General features: G+C 43.4%; 1 protein-coding gene across 1 annotated transcript in view; it reads left to right on the top strand.

The window, feature by feature from the left end:
• Positions 1-3,831: 3,831 nt before the first annotated feature.
• ADCY3 (adenylate cyclase 3) overlaps positions 3,832-20,176 on the top strand; it is a 136,650-nt gene continuing 120,305 nt past the window's right edge. The window contains exons 1-2 of the mRNA XM_069071985.1: positions 3,832-4,564; positions 5,245-6,125. Coding sequence (XP_068928086.1) covers positions 5,451-6,125 — 675 coding nt within the window. The 5' untranslated portion in view covers positions 3,832-4,564; positions 5,245-5,450. The remainder of the gene's footprint in view (positions 4,565-5,244; positions 6,126-20,176) is intronic.

Below are 20,176 nucleotides of genomic sequence, written 5' to 3'. Positions count from 1 at the left end.
TAATATAGTTTTAGATTTGATATGACTAGAGAAGGTGGGACTTAATATGAGACTTGAAGGAAACCAGGGAAGTCAGTAAGAAGGAGAGCATTCCAGGTATGGGGGACCACTACCGAAAATGCCCTGAGTTGGGAGATAGTGTTTTATTCAACAAGGAGGTCTGTATCATTAGATCACAGAGTATGTTGGTGGGGAGAGTTAGGGGAAAGCAAAGGGTAAGAAGACTAGAAAACTTGGAAGGGACCAGATTATGAAAGACTTCAAATCTCAAATAGAGGATTTTATATTTGATCCTGGAGGTAACAGAGAGCTGTTGGAGTTTGCTGAATATGGGGGTGACATGGTCAGACCTAGGCTTTGGGAAGGTCAGTTTGACAGCTGAGTGGAAAATGCACAGGAATGAGATTTGAAATAGGGAAATCATTCATTAGGCTATTAAAATAGTATGGGCTGCAGATGATGAAAGCATGGATCAGGATAGTAGCAGTATCTCAAAAGAGCACAGCATGTACAAGAGATGTGAAGGTAGAAACAACAGAGCTTGACAACTGATTGGATATGGGGGTTAGAGAGTGAGGAGTCAAGAATAACGTGAAGGTTTCAAGTCTGAGTAACTGGAAGTATGGTGGTGCCCTTGATGGTAATAGGGAAGTTAGGAAGAGAGGAGGAGAATTTTTTTGGGTAAAGATAGGAGTTCAGTTTTGAACAAGTTGTTTTAGATGTCTAACAGGAAGGTGATACCCAAGATAAATAGAAAGATACTGAAAAAACATCTAGTTGTTCTTGACAAGTTCAATTCACAAAGCTTCCCTTAATTAAAACTCAGAATACTGGGGCGGGGGGGGGGGGGAGACAAACAAAAATAATCCAAAACCTGGCAGATGTGATTGCTGTCCATTGTCAGTGATCCTTGGAAAACTGTAGATAATAGAAGAGGTCCTTCAGAATTGGAAAGGGGCAAATGTCCTGATTTTCAAAAAAAGGAAGGCGAACTCAAACTATAGGATAATAAGTTTGACTTCTATTTCTAGAAAAATTCTTGAATATGCTTGTAATGAGCAGAGGAGGTGGGGAATAACACTGGTTAATGAAGGTCCAGTCCTTGTAGCATGTGAAGGCAGTCTCTTTCTGCTGCCAGTCCATTGTGTGGGATTTTGGAATCAAGTTTCAGTTATGATGACTCAGGAATTTGTACTGTGTGACGAAAAGCCTTTTAACTGTCAGTTTTAATGACTAAGGAGGCACGGAGTGGGAACTGAGTTTGCATGCAAAAGGATGGACATACCTCTCTTTCCCTTAATGGTTCAATGTTGGTTTGAGAGGAAGTCTCCAGGGGAGTGCAACAAGAATCTCTCCTTGGCTCTATTGTTTAGCATTTTGACTAGTGCCTTAGCTAGGAGGGTCAGCTAATATACTGAATGAAAAATTAGGGAACCAAAAAGACCATGACAGACTAAGATATTGGGCCAAGTCAAGTAAGATGAAACTTGATAGGGATAAATGTAAAGTCTTGAACTTGGGTTCAAATAATCAACTGCACAAGTTGGAAGAATTGTGGAACCATTTAAGACTGTTATCATTGTTCAGTTGTTTCTGACTCTTCATGACCCTGAATGGGGTTTTCTTGGCAAAGATATTTAAATGGTTTGCTATTTCCTTCTCCATGGATTAAGGAAAACAGATTAAGTGACTTGAGCAGGGTCATACAGCTAGTGAGTATTTGAGGTCAGATTTGAACTCAGGTCTTCCTGACTCCAGGCCCAATGCTCTATCCATTGAGCCATCTAGCTGCTTCCACATGAGACTAAGGAGATCCTAATCCAGCTGTACTCTGACCTGCTTAGGCCACATTGTGTCCAGTTCTGGGTGCTACATTTTTTAGGAAGGACATTGATAAATTGGAGCATGATCAAGGAAGGGCAAGCAGGATAGTGACAAAGCTTAAGATAATGTCAGATAAGGATAGATGTTTAGGTGGGATAGGATAGTTCTGAGAAGCTAAAAAATAGACTTATTCTGCTTGACCCCAGAGAGCAGAACTAGGAGTGAGAGGGAAAAGCTACAAAAGTAAATTTAAACTTGGTATCAGGAAAAATTTCCTAATAGTTACAGGGCATCAAAATGTGAACTAGGTGGAGGGGATGGAATCCCACTCACAAGAGATGCAAAAGGCTAGATGGGTATTCATGTCTTGTTCAGCGATAGATAGGGTCTAGATGGTCTTTGAGGTCTGTGATACTTAGGTAGGTTCATCCTCTGACTGCATCAGCCTCCTGCCAGGATCCTAATTGAACGAAGCCTTTCTAGCTTGGTAGGACCTGATGGAGCCTTTCTTTATGCATAGCCTCTAGCACACAAGCCTCCTTTCTCCATCTTTCCTCCTTTTCCTTTGAATCCCAAAGTGGTGAAGGGGTTAAAAGTTCAAGAGAAAGGGACTAGTAGGAAGTTTGTTGACTGGAATAGAGAAATTAAACTCCTCTAAGAAAAGAAGCTGACAATATGGAATGAATCCAGAAGGTGACCAATAGGAGAACTGGAGACCATGTTACATCAGGGTCAGTTGATACAACTAGAGATGTTTTGTCTAGAGAAGAGAGGACCAAGGGGGTGGTTATGGCCGAAATCTTTGATACTGAAAGTATTGTCATGGAAAATAGGGATTAGATTTGCTCTGTTAGAGAATCCAGAGGACAGGACTAGGAGCGAGGAGCAGAAATTTTCTCCAATAGAATATAAATTCCATGAGGGCAGGGACTGCTTTGTCTTCTGTTTTAGTAGCCTCAGTTCCTACTTGGCACTTGATGAATTGAACTGAATTGAAATTATAAAGTGACAGATTCCCACCTGACAAAAGGGTGGGAAAGTCTGCCTAACACCGCCCCCCCCCCCCATATCTTTCCTTTTACATCTTGTCTTCTCCCATTAAAATGTAAGCTCCTGGACAGCAGGAATTATTTTTCTGCTTGTATTTGTATTCCCAGCGTTTCGAATCTATTAAGCTCTTAATAAATGGTTTTTGACTAACAATGAGAGTGGGTTTCCAGGAAGGGAAAGTATATTTCTTGTCCCTGAAGGTCTTCAAACAGAGGTTGTATGACCACTTGTTGGAATGACCACTTGTTGGAGATGTTAATAGTGTAGACAGTTTTTTATGATTTGGGTAGGGGTTAGACCAGATCACCTCGGTGCCTCCTTTTAACTCTCAAGGATCTCTTCCTGCTTTTTCTCTTCTTCTTCTCTTTCTCTTTTCTTCCTCCTACTAATTCTCTTCTCTTCACTCCCATCTCCCTACCCTCTTCTTTTTTCTTCTCTTGTATTTTTCTTCTTCTCTTTCTTTCCCCCCACCCTTATTTCTCTTCTCTTTCTCCTCCTCTTTTCTTTTCTTCCTTCTCTTTTTTTTTCCTCTCCTTTTTCATCTCTCCCAACGATAAGTCTGCCAGAGTCCCCGGTTTGGAGATTCCCTTCTCTCTGCACCCAAACTCTGTGGCTTGATCATAGAAGGGAGGGGACTGGCTCCTCCTCCAGCCCCATGAGGACCTCCTCCCGGCAGTCTCCCGGGGACGCTTTTCTAGCTTTGGAAGGGAAAGAGGAGGGACGGAAGGAAAACGCAGCAGCCACTGCCAGGGAGGGGAAAGAAAGAAAGGGGAAAAAAAAGAAAGAAAAGAAAACAACCCCAGGCGGGTGGGGAGAGCGAGTAGCAGAGGCCAGTGCTCTGTCAGTCGGTCCGGGGGCCCCGGGCGCTCTCTCTCTCCAGCCGGCGCTAGATGCGGGTGGCTTCCCGCAGGCGTGCGGGGGCGGCGGCGGCGGCGGCGGCGGCGGCGGCGGCGGCGCTGCTGAGAGAAGCAGGAAGAGCGAGGGGCGGCTGCCTCTGGGGCCAGGGGGAGCTTGGGAGCGGCCAGCCAGCCGGGGCTGGGGGCGGCCGCCGAGGATGCTAGACGGCTCGCCTGGCCTCTGCCTGCGTTTCCCACTCTTCTCCGCAGAAGGAGGGCCCCACCGGAGCAACTCTCTAGTGAAGCCCCGCCGTGCCCGTTAGAGAGAGAGGAAAGGTAGGCAGCAGGCGGGCGGGCAGGGTCCGGCAGCCGGGAAGCAAAGCAGGCTGTGCCAGCGCCGGCTGAGAAGCCAGCTCCGGGAAAGCAGTGATCCCCTCTAGCGCCAGCGCCAGCGAGCAGCCCTGCAAACGTTGCGAGACAGCGGCTGCTGCCGCGCTTGGCTGCTTCCCCTGAATTTTCCATCCCTCCTCCTCCGACGTTACCGCCTCCTTCTTCCTTCTTCCTCCTGCGGCTGGGCACATCTGGATGTTGAGGGACAGTAAGTCCTGACCTCCCAGCCAGAGCCCAGCAGCCGAAGATTGTGAGGTGGGATCTGCTGCCAAGCGCCGGTGCGCCGCTGGCGGGGATGGAGGCGTCTGTCCAGCGCGGAGGAGTGTATGGATAAGCCCCCTCCTAAGGCTTCGGGACCCCCTGCTTTCCTACTTGCCTGCCCTCAGCCCCACTGATCCCACAGTCCTGACGGGAGACAGCCTGAGGAACTGGGCTGTGGAGGCTCTTCCTCCCACCTCTCACAGGTAAATAAAGGGAATGAACCCCAGAAGGAGGTGAGTGGAAGGGCCCACCTTCTTTCTCCTCCTTTCGAGGGAGCAGACGCTTAGAGATCAGAAGGGGATACTAGACAGAGATATAGGGCTGACCCAGGCAGGCTGTAAAGGGGTGTGTATCTATGTCCTCTCACTCTCCAGTTCAGGGTTGGGAGGCAAAGGGAAAGGGCCAGAAGGAGAAGGTAGGATTCTCAGAGGCTCCTTTTCTTTCGCTCCTCTCCCCTTCGCCCCCTTCCCCCTAAACACGTTTTATTTCAAATCCTGAATGTTAGGACCTTGGGGGGAGGGGGCGGAGGAGGGGGGAGAGAGAGAGAGAGAGAGAGAGAGAGAGAGAGAGAGAGAGAGAGAGAGATGTGCAGTGCTTTACAAAGATTAGACACTCAAGAAATGTTTATTGAATTGAATGCCAGAGAGGAAACCAAATGCTAGTGAAGAGAGAGGTTGCCAGGCCTCTAGAAGAGACAGGGAGGAGAGACAGTGTGTGTGACTGAGAGGGTGTGGGTGGGTAAGGTTTGTTTCTGCAGCCTCTTGCAGGGGAGACTGTGCACTGGGTTATGGGGGGATGGAAGGGTCAACAGGAAGAGTCTTGAACAACGAGCAGGGTAGGTGGAGTGGAGGAGTACCCTCTCCCTTAGCAATGTCTTTTGAAGTTTCAGAGGAGCCAGTCCCACCTGCTGCTCAGAAGTCTCAAACCAAGCTCTGTCCCAGTCGGCAGTCCCAGACAGGAAAAGGCCCTTGGAAAATCATCCCCAGGCCTGATGGGTTCCTGGTAGGACAGGCCAACTGGAAGAACCTTCCACAGCTTCACTCCACTTTCCAGTTCTCTGAGTAGACCTGAGACTAAACTCGTGACAGGATGCCCAGGAACCAGGGCTTCTCAGAGCCCGAGTACTCGGCCGAACAGTCGGCCGAGTACTCGGTCAGCTTGCCTTCAGATCCTGATCGGGCAGGTGGCCGGACCCATGAAATCTCTGTCAGGAACACGGGCTCCTGCCTCTGCCTACCCCGCTTCATGCGCTTGACTTTTATCCCAGAGTCCTTGGAGAATCTCTATCAGACTTATTTCAAGAGGCAACGCCACGAGACACTCCTGGTTCTGGTGATTTTCGCTGCCCTCTTCGATTGCTATGTGGTGATCATGTGTGCCGTGGTCTATTCCAGTGACAAGCTGGCTCCCATTGTGGTGGCCGGGGTGGGGCTGCTGCTGGACATCATCCTATTTGTCCTCTGTAAGAAGGGCCTTCTCCCAGACAGAGTCAGCAGGAAGGTGGTCCCCTACGTGCTATGGCTGCTGATCACTGCCCAGATCTTCTCTTACCTGGGCCTGAACTTTGCTCGCTCCCATGCGGCCAGTGACACGGTGGGCTGGCAGGCCTTCTTTGTCTTCTCCTTCTTCATCACGCTGCCCCTCAGTCTCACTCCTATTGTCCTCATCTCCGTGGTCTCCTGCTGCATCCATACTCTAGTGCTGGGGGTGACTGTTGCCCAGCAGCAGCAGGAACAGTTGGATGGCATTGAGTTGCTAAGGGAGGTAAGTACCTGCCTCTCACTCCCTGCCTTTTCTCTGAGCAGAGCTGGGCCAAGGCATTTGTGCCCCCTGGATGAGGCTGGGAAATGGTACCCTCTATGTGATTCTCTCCACCAGTGGTTTGAAGCTGTTTATTTAATCAATTTTTTAAGCACTTACTGTGGGCAAGGTTAACTTACTGTTAACTCTCTCATCACAACACCTATGTGCCACAGAGAGCAGAATTTTCTGGCATAAAAATACTAGATGTGTGTTTATTAAGAATGTGGCAGAGTAGATGAAGACTAGGTCAGAGTCAAGGAGACCTGGGTTTAAGCCCTGCCACTGACACATACTAACTGTGTGACTATGGACAAGTCAGGCAATTTCTCAGTGCATTCCAGACAATTTCTAAGAGTCTAACTTTTAGACAAGGGTCTGTTCTGCATTGGTAGGAGGAGTTTCTTCACTGGCAGTTCTCTATACTGATGAAATCATAATTCTGACTCTTCCTCCCTCCTCCCACTAAAAAAAATGTGTACTTGTGTTTTTGTTTATTTTGGGTGTTGTTTTGAACTTCTGACTTCGTCATTGTGTAAACTCCAACTCCCAATGTAAATCCACAACCCAGAATTTATAGTTTTAGAGAAATGTCTGGAGTCTTGAGGGGTTATATGACTCACCCAGGGTCACACAGCTGGTCGGTGTCAAAATCAGGATTTGAACCTAGGTTGTCCTAACTTCAAACTCTCCTTTCCTCTCTCTGCTTCATCACTCTTCTTCTCCCTTGTATTTCTAGAAGGGCCTTTTTTGTGTCCCCTTGCATGTCACATCCTGGCTAGCTGCATCCCTTGCTGGAGTGATGGTTCTGGTTAGAGCCCTCCTTTCCCCTGCAGAATAGGTGACTGTTTTGAGGATGGGCAGCTGAAGCTTCTCTTCATTTGCTCTGAAGTCTGAAAGGGTCCTAAAGAAACTCCAAAATTTCCAGCAGAAAGGAGACTCCTTTCCCATTGCCCCAGTGGTTTATAGCTTCAGTAGCACTGATCACTCTCTTCCCAAACCTAACAGAATGAGCCACCTCTCCCCAACTCCCTAATGCTAAATGTGGGCAAAGTTGGGTCTCTGGGATGCTCCATTGCCTCACACCAGCATAAGGCTTTTGTCTCCCTCCCCATAGGTCAGTATCTTCCAGTAGATGTCTCATTTCCCCATGCTTGGGACTCTCTCCCATCTCATCTCTGCCTTCAGGCTTCCCTCGATTCCTTCAGATCTCAGCTAAAGTCCTACCTTCTTTTTGCAAGAAAACTTTCACAATCTTCCTTAATGCTTGTGCCTTCCCTAGAATCTCCAATTCATTCTGTTCACATCTTATTTGTACATAGTTGTTTGCATGTTGTCTCCCCTAGATTGTGAGCTCCTTGAGATCAGGAACTTTTTTGTCTTCATACTCCCAGTTCTTGGCACAGTGCCTGGCACATAGTAGGCTGACACCAGGGCCTCCCATTGGTGTGTTTGACTTTCCACCAGAAGCACTCTCTGAAATACCAAGTCAGTACCTTCTGGTGTCTAGAGTTTCCAGTTGTCTTTGAGTTGTCTTTGTCTGGGGTGAGAAGTGAGTGAGAAGGACCAAGGCCCATTAGGGATGAGCAGTTCCTGAATAAACCAGATTTATTCAGTAGAATCAGAAATTCAGTAATAAGAAATAAGGTAAGAACATGCTAAGGGGGCCAGCCTTGGAGTCAAGAGGACTTGGGCTCAGCTTCTGACATATTCATCTGACAGATGCTACCTCCATGAAAATGGGCAGATCATAGATTTAATGCAAGAAGCAATTTAAGAGATTACTTGGTCCAGACCCCTTGTTTTACAGATGAGGAAACTGAGACCCAGAGCAGCTAAGTTCTGGAGGTCACACAGCTAGCAAGCGTCCAAGGCAGGATTCAAATGTTGGTTCAATTTTAGGCTCAGATGCTCACTAGCAAAGTGACCCAGAAATTTTTTTTTCCTTTTTGGAGGGCAATTGGGGTTAAGTGACTTGCCCAAGGTCACATGACTAGTAAGTGTTAAGTGTCTGAGGCTGGATTTGAACTTAGGTCCTCCTGACTCCAGGGTCAGTGCTCTATTCACTGCACCACCTAGCTACCCAACCCCAGAGATTTTTTAAAAAAGTTAAATTATATTCTGTTTTAAAAGGCAGGGGAACATGATGTTATATTTCAGAAATATTTTAAAGTCAAGAGAAGGGTTCTAAACAAATGACTTTTGAGAGTGCAATAAAGGCATTGTAGTGCAGTTTGTAGTGTTTTAACTGGAGTCAGGATGATCTGGATTCAAATGCCCCCATTTGACTCTTATTGGCTACAGGACCATGGGTACCATTCTCCATTCTCTTATACACACACACACACACACACACACACACACACATATTATATACTGGCTGCAAGCTGAGAAAATCACAGGTCGATGAATCAGTTAACCATCGAGTATTTGTTAAGTGCCTACCATGTGGCAAGTTTTTCTGGGCAGTGGCTTGGTTAGGTGGAGTGGGAAGGCTGTTGACCCATCCAGAGATGTGGGGAGCTTCCGTCACATGGATTGCTCTGGGTTCTGGAGATCTGATTGGTTACTGGCCCTCCTCAACCACCATTTCAGGAAACTCCCCAGTCAAGTTTCACTTCACTCCTGACTCTCCAGCCATTGCTTCTCCACATCCTCCTCTTCCACCTCTTCCTCTCATCCCTCCTTCCTCCAGTTCTGGAAGCATAAAGACAGTAAATTCAACTCTGCCATTATTCCTGAATAGGATGTGTCAATTTACTCCCCTACTCACCATTCTTGTAACTTTCTCAACATCCCTGAACTTTTCCTCCCTGGCTATTACTCCCTTTTGCATCTTGGCTCACCCATTAGAATATGAAGTCCTTGAAGGTAAGAATTGTCTTTGCTTTTTGTATTTGTGTCCCCAGTGCTTAATAAATGCTTTTTCATTAATCAATTAATTTATCCGGAGATCTTTGAAAAGGGATGCATCTAGGAAACAACACAGATTAAGAGACAGGAGAACTGGGCTGCTGGGGAAAATACAAGAGAAGTCAGAAAATGAGAATCTGGGTGGCGTTCTAAACTGAAGAAAAGGAGAAAACAAGACTAAATGACATTCCTCAGTAAAGTCATATGCACCTTGGTTTCCTCATATGTAAAGTGAGGGGGTTGAATTAGATAATCCTAAAAGTCCCTGAAAGTTGGTGAAAGAGGGGTCTATGAAACCTTTACTCTGAAAAAATGCTAGAGAATTTATGATAGCTTAAGGAGGGACTCAGGCTAGTGGTAGGCATTGTGATGGAGGCCTAGAGTGGGCAACTCGCCCTCTAGTAACCCTCTCACAACCCTATTGAGAACCAATATTAAAATACAAAGTCTGAGCTTTCTTTTTGATGTTTTATTTTTTAAAGTTCTATTGATGTATTTTGTTTTTACATTATATTTTCAGACTATCCCACTCCATGAGAGGCTTCCTGTCATTAACAAAGAATATAGTGACTTCATCTGAAAGGGTACACAACATTACAGGTCTACAGCACCTCCCCATCTCTATTTAAATCTTTAAAAAAAATTATAGAAATCTATTTTCTTTCTACCTCTTGCTTCCTTGAAAAAACAGGAGAAAAGAAAAAGAAATTCCTCATAATAAGTATGCATAGTCAAGCAAAACAAATGCCCTCCATTGACTATATACAGATATGTATATATGTATATACACACATGTATACATGCATGCACATATACACACAAATATGTATATATACACACACATATATTTTGCACTCTTAAATCTGTCATCTTTCTAACAGGAGGTAGAGAGCATTTCATCATCTGTTTTCTGAAATCACAGATAGTCATTATATTGATGATAGTTCTTATAGCATTCGAAATTGGTTTTTATATTGTATCAGCTGTTCTAATTCTGCTCATTTAATTCTTCATCTGTTTATAAAAGTCTTCAAAGTTGTTCATTTCTAGAATATTAATATTATGGTATAATTTATTCTTCTAGTCCTGCTTACTTTGCTCTGCACCAGTTCATATAAGTCTTTTCATATCTCTTTGAAATAATTTATTTCCTCATTTCTTACAGCCCAATAATATTCCATCACATTCATATACCACAACTTACTCAACCATTCTTCAACTGATGAACATTAGTTTCCAATTTTTTTGCCATGCCAAAAAAGCTGCCATAAATATTTTTATACATGTAAGACTTTTCCTTATTTATTTGATCTTTTTTGGCCTAGGAATATACTGAGCAGCATGGTTGGGTCAAAAGGCATGCACTGTTTAGTAACTTTTTGTGTGTAACTCCAAAATACTTTTCAGAGTGGTTATATTCATTAATAGGTCCTGTTTTTCCACAACACTTCCAAAACTGATCATTTTCTTTTTTGTCACTCTGATGGGTGTGAGAAGGAATCTCAGAATTGATCTAATTTGCATTTCTCTAATTAGTAGTAGTTTAAATCATCTTTTCATATGGCTTATAGGTAGCCTGGGTTCTCTCTTATGAGAACTGCCTGTTCATATCCTTAAACCATTTACCAGCTGGGGAATGGCTCTTATTTTCATAAATGTGAAGCAGTTCCTTATGTAATCTTAGAAATGAGACCATTATCAGAGAAACTTGCTGTAAATATTTTTCCCAATTAATTTTTTCTTTTCATCTTAGCTACATTGGATTTTTTTTGGTATGAATCTTTTAAATTTTATTTTGTACAAATCATCAGTTTTATCTTCTGTTATCTTTTCTATCCCTTGTTTAGTTGCAAATTTTTCTTCTCTCCATAGATCTTGTAGGAATTTCCCCCCATGTTTTCCTTTGGATAGCTCTGAGCTAACCCACTCCCTTAAGTAACAAATGTGGGTCCAGTGAAGTCTAAAGGATCCTAGAGCCTTATGATGGGCCATTTCCTTCTCTGTTGTTCAGGTGAGGCTGCTCAGGGTACCATTCAGGTAACTTACTAGGAGCAGTTTAGCTGGGGGTGCTTTTTGGCTTAAATTACCAGAGATATTTTCCTTTGTGCATACCTACTGCGGTACAGTGAAAAAAATGCTGAATTAAGGGTAAATTCAAAAGGGGTAGAAGGTGGGAAGGAGGAAGAAATGAATCAGGTCTCAGAAGACTTGTCTTTCCTAGCCCTGTGACCTTGGACAAGTTGTTTAATGCATCTGAGCCTCAATTTCCTCATCTAAGAAATGGCTATAATAGCACAGTCCTTGCCACCTCACAAGATCAAATAGTAATAGATGACATTTGTATAACATTTAAGGTTTATAAAGTGCTTTACATATTTTTTCATATGCATATATGTATGTCTTGGGGTTTTGTTTGAGGAGCAGGGAGGTGTAATGAAATATTTCTGGACTTAGAGGACAAGAACTAGGATTTAAGTCTCAGCCCAGGCAAGTCACTTAACCTCTCTTTGCTCACATGTGAGAAGAGAGAGTTTGCTTAGATGCCCTCTTAAGATTCCTTCCAGCTCCAGCCCTGTGATCCTCACATAGACTCTGTGAGGATGTAAGTACCGTACCGTACCATACCATACCATATTGTCATCCCTACCTTATAGTTGGGGAAACTACGGCTCAGGCAGCTATAATAATAATATTAGCTAATACTTAACATTTATCTAACACTTACTAAATGCCAGGCACTGTTATTATCTCATTTGATCTTCCCAGGGTTGTTACCCTGTAAGGTAGGTGTTATTATTATCCCCATTTTACAGATGAGGAAACTGAGGCAAGCAGAGGTTAAGTGACTTGCCCAGGGTCACACAGCTAATAAGTGTCTGAGGCTGGATTGAACTCAGGCCTTCCTCACTCCAGGCCCAATGCTCTATCTACCACACCACTTAGCTGCCCACAATCACTTTGCTAGTAAATGTCTGAGGAAGGATTTCAATTCAGGTCTTTCCTGATGCCATGTTCAAAACAATGATCACTATACCATGTTGCCACCAATGAGGTCATGTATAGGGAAAGTTCTTTGTAAGGGGCAAAGCACTTTGCAAATAATTCCCAACACTATTATACACACAGAGAGCTAGAGCTAGAAGAGACCTTGGAGACCAGTCATTTTACAGGTGAGGAAACTGAGGTTCAGGGTCACACAGACAGTTAATAATAGCAGGATTTGAACACAGTTCTTATGACTCCAGAGCCTGTGCTCTTCCTACAGTACCACTACATGTCATATGTAAAGTAAAAACTCAGTTATATGGCAACCTTAACTACCTGGAATGCAGGCAAGGAAAAGGATTTTAACAGTGCAAGTAGATATCACAAATACCATGCATTAAAGCCCACATCCTCTACTCACAGGAGCACCCCTTTTACTTAGATGGGCAGAGTGGTGTGGTGGAAAGCACGTTGGCTATGGAGCCAAAGACATTGAGTTTAAATCCCAGTTCTTTCATTTTGTCATTTTTATCTGAAAAAATGAGGGGTTTGAATTAGGTAACTTCCCAGGTGCCTTCTAACCCCAAATCTGTATTCCTGGGCACACTTTTACAAAGCTTTTTCACGTAGTTTCCAGGCTCATTGCAGATTCCAAAGAACACATTAGAAGAGGGGATAGAGCTTCCTAAAGGCAGGCCCTCACAGACAGCATAGAGAAGTCAGCCAGACTTTGATGGAGCAGACAAAAAAACCCCTAGAAAACACAGTAGGAAAATTCCAAAAGCTTGACGGGGCCGTTAAGGGTGGGGATACGTTGTCCTTGTGTCTCAAAGACATCATTGGAGGCATCCCAGTGTTGTAACCCTGTTTGATAAGGAAGATCCAGAGCCATCAAGGAAGGATCATTGGTGGTCAACAGCATCCGGTTAAGAAGGCTGGGATGGAAGGGTGTATGTGATACTTTAGAGAAAGAACTCCATTAAAGTGGTTAAGATAAAAGTTTAGGCAATGTAATGGTTAGTCTTCAATTGTGTAGAAAATTCACTTAGGGAGTGGGAGATGAGATTGAGAAGTTCTGAGGGATTGAGAAAGGGAACTGAGAGCTCACATCACATAGCCTGATTCTTCTCAGGAAAGGAGGAGGCTGACAGTAAATGAGGGGCAGTGTTGCACAGTGGAAAGGGCCAGCCTCAGAGTTAGAATGACTTGGATTCTCAAGTCTGGCCTCTGATGGGTGATCCTGGGCAAGTCACTTCACTTTGTTTTTGTTTTTGCCTTTTTTTTGGCAGGCAATTGGGGTTAAGTAACTTGCCCAAGGTTACATGGCTAGTTTTTGTGTGTGTGTGTGTGTGTGGGTGTTAAGTGTCTGAGGCTAGAACCGAACTCGGGTCCTCCTGACTCTGGGGCTAGCGCTTTACTCACTGCGCCACCTAGCCACCCGAGTCTCTTCACTTTAAAGGGCCCCCAGGCAGCTCTTTAGGAAGATTATAAAATTCTAGAACATCTCAGCTTTGGTTCCAGTAGTTCCTTATTCCAGTGAAATCACAAGTCCAGTCTACCCCCTCCCCTCCCCGCCCAAAAAATTTAAATTGACTTTGTACAATGCCGTCCTGTTCAGTGTATATTATTTAACCACTTGAAACTCATTATTAAGACCTTTTAATCTTTTCTCCATGTCATAGGTCAGAGGACTTTAGAGATCATCTAGCCCAATGCCTTCATTTTACAAATGGGGAAACTAAGGCCTATAGATGTGGCATGAGTTGACCAAAGTCACAAAGTTAGTAAATAGCAGAGCAAATAATTTCAACTCCTTCAGCCTCTTTCTAGGGGTCCTAGTTTGGTACCCTTTTCTCATTTTAGTACAGGACCATAGGGTCTCTAACTGGAAGAGATCTTAGAAATCATCTCCTTCAATCAACCTCCACATTTTGAAAATAAGGAAAGGTTAAATAATTTGTCCAAGGTCACATAGCTAATAAGTGACTGAAGCCAGTGTTTGACCCTAGGAGCTGGGAAATGAAAGAGACCCACTCTCTTGATTGGAGTTGGATGCCTGGTTTCTGTAACTATTTCTCTGCCTCTGGCCCTATCAAAATGGGGTCTATGGACCAGCTAGGTCTTCAGGCATCACTTGCCTCTGTTGTCCACCAGCAAACATTGGGGTACTTCATCAGATCAGCAAGGGCATTGTCAGGGCAGAGAATCTGGAGGTTCAATGAGGGCATTGTTCCATGAAGCCAAGAAGTCAGACTTTAGCAGACATAGGGGTTCCTCACTTTGGTGGGAAAACAGGACCTGTTAATGAATATAACTACTCTGAAAAATAATTTGGAGTTATACACAAAAAGTTACTAAACAGCGCATGCCTTTTGACCCAACCATGCTGCTCAGTATACTGCTAGACCTTCACCTCATGGACTCCTACCCAGCTTATTCTGTGCCTCAGTTTCCCTGTACCTTTCTTCTCAACTGCCATTTCTTCAACTTGTCCAAATAACTGTTGCATAGGTGACTAAGGATGGTCTGCCAGGTAAGTGAAGATATTGATGGGATAAAACACCATCCACTATAAACTACTGGTTTTTTATAAGGCCTGTCATTCCATCAGATTTAGGGAATTCTCAAAGTGAAAACACCCTCCACAACAGCTCCTCTTTGGGCAATGCCCTGAACTAGCACACTTCCAATTTTCCTTACTTCGAGGGTGACTTGTAAAGAACTTTATTTCTAGAGCTCCAGACATGCTTTTCCATCAGCCCCTAGGACAATCTTTCTCTTGATGGGCTGCCCTGTGAGGTAGTGAATGCCCTAGAACTGGGCACATTCAAACAAAGGTTGAGATGCTGTAGACAGGGGTGCTGTTAGAAGGATCTCTGCCTTGTCAATCAATCAACAATTTCTAATTATATACCTACTATGGCACTGCTCTGGGCAATGAGGCTAAGAAGAGAAAAAGCTGAAAGAATTTCTTCCCTTGTGGAGCCTACATTTTATGTACAATGAACAATATTGTTGTGAATGACACATACTTATGTAAGGAAATGCAAACTATGTACATAGTAAATAGAATAATTTGGGGAAGATCAGCAAGGGAGGTGGGAGGAATCAGGAAAGGCCTAATATGAGATGACAGTGGATCTGAGCCTTAAAAAGATAATATTCTAGGGGCAGCTAGGTGGTGCAGTGAATAGAGCACCGGCCCCAAAGTCAGGAAGACCCAAGTTCAAATGTGGCCTCAGACACTTAACACTTACTAGCCGTGTGACCTTGGGCAAGTCACTTAACTCCAATTGCTCCACCTTCCCCCTCAGAAAAAAAAAAAAGGATAATTCTAGACCTAGGGCCAACCTATACAGAGGCTTGAAGATGGGAGATAGAATGTCATGTACATGTGCTGGAGGCAGCTCAAGCTGGTTGTGAAATGTTCAGCATGAACATTTAAACCTCTGGAATTGGCAAATGCTATAAATCAAGTCTTGACTTGTCATTTTGTTGATTGTCAAAGAAAGCATTAAGTGTGCAGAATAAACTGAGAAGTATGTTGTGTACACTTTGTTTTTTGTAGAGCTGCTTGTTAAACATTCACCAGCACATCTCTGTGTGTACACAGTAGAGCAAGTAGCCAGTCTGACTGGCCTGTGAAGTTCACGAAGGGAATAATGTAAAATAAGCCAGGAGAGGCAGGTAAGAGGCAGTTTGTGAAAGGCTTTAAGCATCAAACAGGGCTTTATATTTGATCCTAGAGATAATATGGAACCACTGGAGGTCGAAAATTTTTTATTGGTTTTTAAATTACATATATTGAATATATATTAAAACTTAAATATAAAATAAGAAAAAGGGGAAAACCATGTCATATGCACAGCAGAATGGAAGAGGGTCCAAAATATAAAGCAATACATTTCCATTTAGAGAAAGTCCATATATTAAATACTATACCTTGTGCTGAGAGCTGTCAATTTTTTCTTTGCTTCCTTGTAGGTTTCTTTTGTTCTCTGCTGTGCACTTTTAAGTTGTTCTTTTTGCCCCCTTTCTCTCCCCCCACCCCAGCCTACAATTAAACATGGATATATGTACATGCACATGTACATGATATCTATATGTTATATGTATGAATGTATGTTTATGTGTGTATATGTGTGCACACACATATATAAACTTTATATGCTTTCCCTAACAGATCTCACTCCTAATCTTTGTTTTCATGTTTGCACATATCTCTTATTTCTTATCCCTCCTTACTCCACTACTTTATTTCTCCTTGCTACCTTGCCCTCCTATTACTTAATCTCCCCCCCAACCTCCATTCCTATAAATCTAAACAACCTTTTATAAGACCCTTTGACCTATTCCTTCACTCTCCCCTCTAAAGGTCCCTCCCCTATCTCTTCCCCTTCCCTATCCCCTTAGTATTTTATTCCTTTCTAAATTTAGAAGACTTTTATACTCTTTTAGATGTGTATGTATTGTTCCCCTCTTAAACCCAGAACTAACAGCCCCCCTCCATTGGAGTTTCTTGAGCAGAAGAGTGACATGGTCAGACCTGTCATTTGGTAAAAATCACTTTCCAGTTATATGGAGGATAAGATTGGGGGAGAGAGATTTAAGGCAGGAAGACCATTTAAAGGGTTCTTGTAGTGGTCCATGTGAGCAGTGATGAATTAGGATGTTGGCTGTGACTGGAGAGGACATAGATGCAAGAGACATTATAAAGAACTGATAAGATTTGGCACCTGATTGAATTATGGTGTGTGTGTGTGTGTGTGTGTGTGTGTGTGTGTGTGTTGCGGTAAGAGACTGAGACAGAAGAGTTAGGGATGACTTTGAATTTGCAAACCTAGGGGACTATAAGGGAGTTGGGGCCATTGACAGAAACAGGGAATTTAGGAAGAAGAGTGGGTTATAATGGGCTCTATTTTAGACATGTTGAGTTTGAGATGACCACAGTACATCTACCTAGACATGTCAAATAAGAAGTTGGTGATGTGGGACTAGAACTCAGGAGAGAGACTAAGGTTAGATATAGAGATCTGGGAGTCATTTGCATAGAGAGGGCAATTGAACCTATGGGAACTGATGAGATTCTCAAAAGAGAGGAAGGTAAAAGAAAATAGAGCTTTGGTGGGGAAACTTAATGGGAAGGGGATGAATAATCTAACACTTGCCCCTGAGAAAGAGGGGCAAGATAGATAGGGGGAAAAAGAAGAAAAGAGAAAGCAGGGACACTGGAACCCAGGGAGGAGAGGGTGGTCAATAGTGCCAGAGGCTGCAGAAAAGTCAAGAAGAATGGAGATCGAGAAAAGGAGATCAGATTTCTTAATTAAGAGATCATTGGCAGTTCTGGAGAGGGCAGTTTCAGTTGAAGGATGAGGTCAGAAGTGAGACTGCAAGATTGTGTGGGTGGACTTGCTGATCAACTCATGAAGCTGGGAACATTCCCCTGGATTCACAGGAAGGGAGGCTGAGGCACAGAGGGACAAGGTGAGGGCTCTCAGTCAGCAATGGAAGAAGGAATGGGAGGCAGGGGGCTATAATTCTCAAACTAGGGTGCATGTATTAGATGTTTTCTCATTCCTCAAAGAAACCAATATGACTGACCCCATGGAATTTGACCAGTAGAGGAAAGTGTCTGTAGATCTTATGGTCAGAGAGCCCCCAGAGAGCTTTCTTTTATTGTGCTACCTTTGTCTTCCAGAGCTGGAAGGGCCCTTTTAGACCATCTGATCCAACCCCTATCTTCTCACACATGGCTCCCCTCCATGTACTCTCTGGTCCAGCTACACTGGCCTGCTGGCTGTTACTTATACATGACACTCTTGCCTTTACACTGGCTGAACCCTATGATTGGAATGTTCTTGGAATCTCTGGGTTCCTTCAAGACTCAACTCAAGTGCCTCCTTGTGCAAGAGTGTTTTCTTGTCTTCTCCCACCCCACCCCTGCCTCCAGCTGCTAATCCCTTCCTCTCCAAGGTTACTGTATACCAGTTTCATATGTATTGTGTGCATGCCTGTATGTTCATGCTATCTCCTCCATTAGGATGTAAGCTTCTTCAGAGTGAGGACTGTTTTATTTCTCTTTGTATTTTCAGCATCTAATAGAGAGCCTCGCACATAGTAGATATTTGATCAGTGATTGATTCATTGACTCATTGAAATTTGAGACCCAAGCTGTCCTACCTAGGAATGACAAGTAGAGCATTTGAACCAAAGATTAGGGGGAAAAAATCACAGGATATGTATAGGTTAAGATTTGTGGTGGCAACCTAACAAGGGTGACAGAGGAAGCTCCTAGGGTAAGCCTAGGTACAGAACCCCTTCTCTCCTTTTGGGCAATCTAAACTTTTCTTGAAAGACATATAGTCAAATGGATAGTGGGCTCTAGGTTCAAGGGATACAAGCCAACCCATACAGATGAGATCAATCAGTGCCACACCTTGTAATTGCAGCTAAGAACCTCTCAGTTTTGAAGTCTGTGCTTTTAGGAATCTGAGATTTAGCATAAAATGCATTGAATTAGGAATTCTTTCCTGAAATAATCATCCTAAACTCAGAATTTTGGAGGTAGTTTACTGAGATCACTCCCTATATGTCTCTTCCAGTTAGAGACCCTATGGCCCTGTACTAAAATTAGGAAAGGGTTATATTAGGAAAGAGGTTGAAGGAATTAAAATCATTTGCTGTGCTGCTTACTAACTTTGTGACTTTGGTCAACTAATTTACTTCTACTGGCCTCAGTTTCCCTACTTGTAAAATGAAAGCATTGGGCTAGAAGATCTCTAAAGTCATTTCTAGCTCTAAGTCCTCTGATCTATGATGTGGAGAAAAAGATTAAGAGGTCTTAATGAGTCTCAAGTGGTTAAAGAATATAAACTGAATGGGATGGCATTGTACAAAGTCAATTTTTCAAAGTCAAGTTGTATAAAGTCAAATTGTACAAAATCAATTTTGATTTTTTTTTTGAGCTCACATCACATAGCTTGAATTCTTCTCAGGAAAAGAGGAGGCTGACAGTAAATGAGGGGCAGTATGGTACAGTGGAAAGGGCCAGCCTCAGACTTAGGATGACTTAGATTCTCAAGTCTTGCCTCTGATGGTTGATCCTGGGCAACTTTGAAGTAAGATTATAAAATTCTAGAACAGTTGGACTCTGGTACCAATAGTTCCCTATTCCAGTGAAATCACAGGTCCAGCCAGACACCCCCACTCCCAATATAATCAATTAAAATAAAACTATATTCTTGGATGTATAGAGACAGTTTTGTGCAGAAGGAAAGAATGACTGATTTAGAGTCAGAGGACCTGAGTGGATGGATGAATGAATTAATAGGCATTTATTAAATGCCTACTATATGCTAGACTGAAAAAGGAAACAGTCCTTACTCTCAACACTCCATGAATGGACCCAATTCACTTGTGATTATAGATTCAGTTTCTAAGGCACCTTGATATCACAAAGGTGGTGAAGTGGGTAGAATGCTGGGCCTGCAGTCAGGAATACCTGAGCTCAAATCTGGCCTCAGACAAGTCACTTAACCTCTGTTTGCCTCAGTTTCCTCTGCTGTAAAATAGAGATAATAACAGCACCTACCTTGCAGGATTGTTGTGAGAATCAAATGAGAGAACATTTATAAAAAGCACTTAGCACATGTGGCACACAGTAGGCACCATATAAATGCTTATTCCCTCTTCCTCCCCTCCTTTTCTCCTTCCCTCTTCATCTTAATTGGTGGAATACAAATGTTCCAGTCATTAGAAAAGACATATTTCCCATTATAATTTAATAAATTGGCTTTCTGGTTCTAAATTAGTCTCTCACGAATTTGGTTATAGTGACTCAATCACCCAGAGCCTGTTCAACCTTGGATGGCCTGACCAAATTGAGGTCACAAACCTGCCAACACAGAGGACCAGGCTCTTGTTGATGGTGTTCCCACTGAGGCACAGCCCTTCCATGAGGCCCTGATGCAGAGAGGCAGTCAGTTTAAACATGACTTTATAAAGCACCTTTTCTTGCTTTCCTTGACATTTCTTAGAACTTTCCCTTCCCTTTTCCCCCATTACTCCCTAACACACACACACACACACACACACACACACACACACACACACACACA

The sequence above is a fragment of the Petaurus breviceps genome, unplaced genomic scaffold (assembly GCF_028583685.1).
Source record: "Petaurus breviceps papuanus isolate PSGF00001 unplaced genomic scaffold, PetGlider_PUasm1.0 90845, whole genome shotgun sequence".
In the NCBI taxonomy this organism is placed as follows: domain Eukaryota; kingdom Metazoa; phylum Chordata; class Mammalia; order Diprotodontia; family Petauridae; genus Petaurus; species Petaurus breviceps.
Note: the sequence above shows the minus strand (reverse complement) of the source record. Positions and strands in the feature narration are given on the sequence as shown.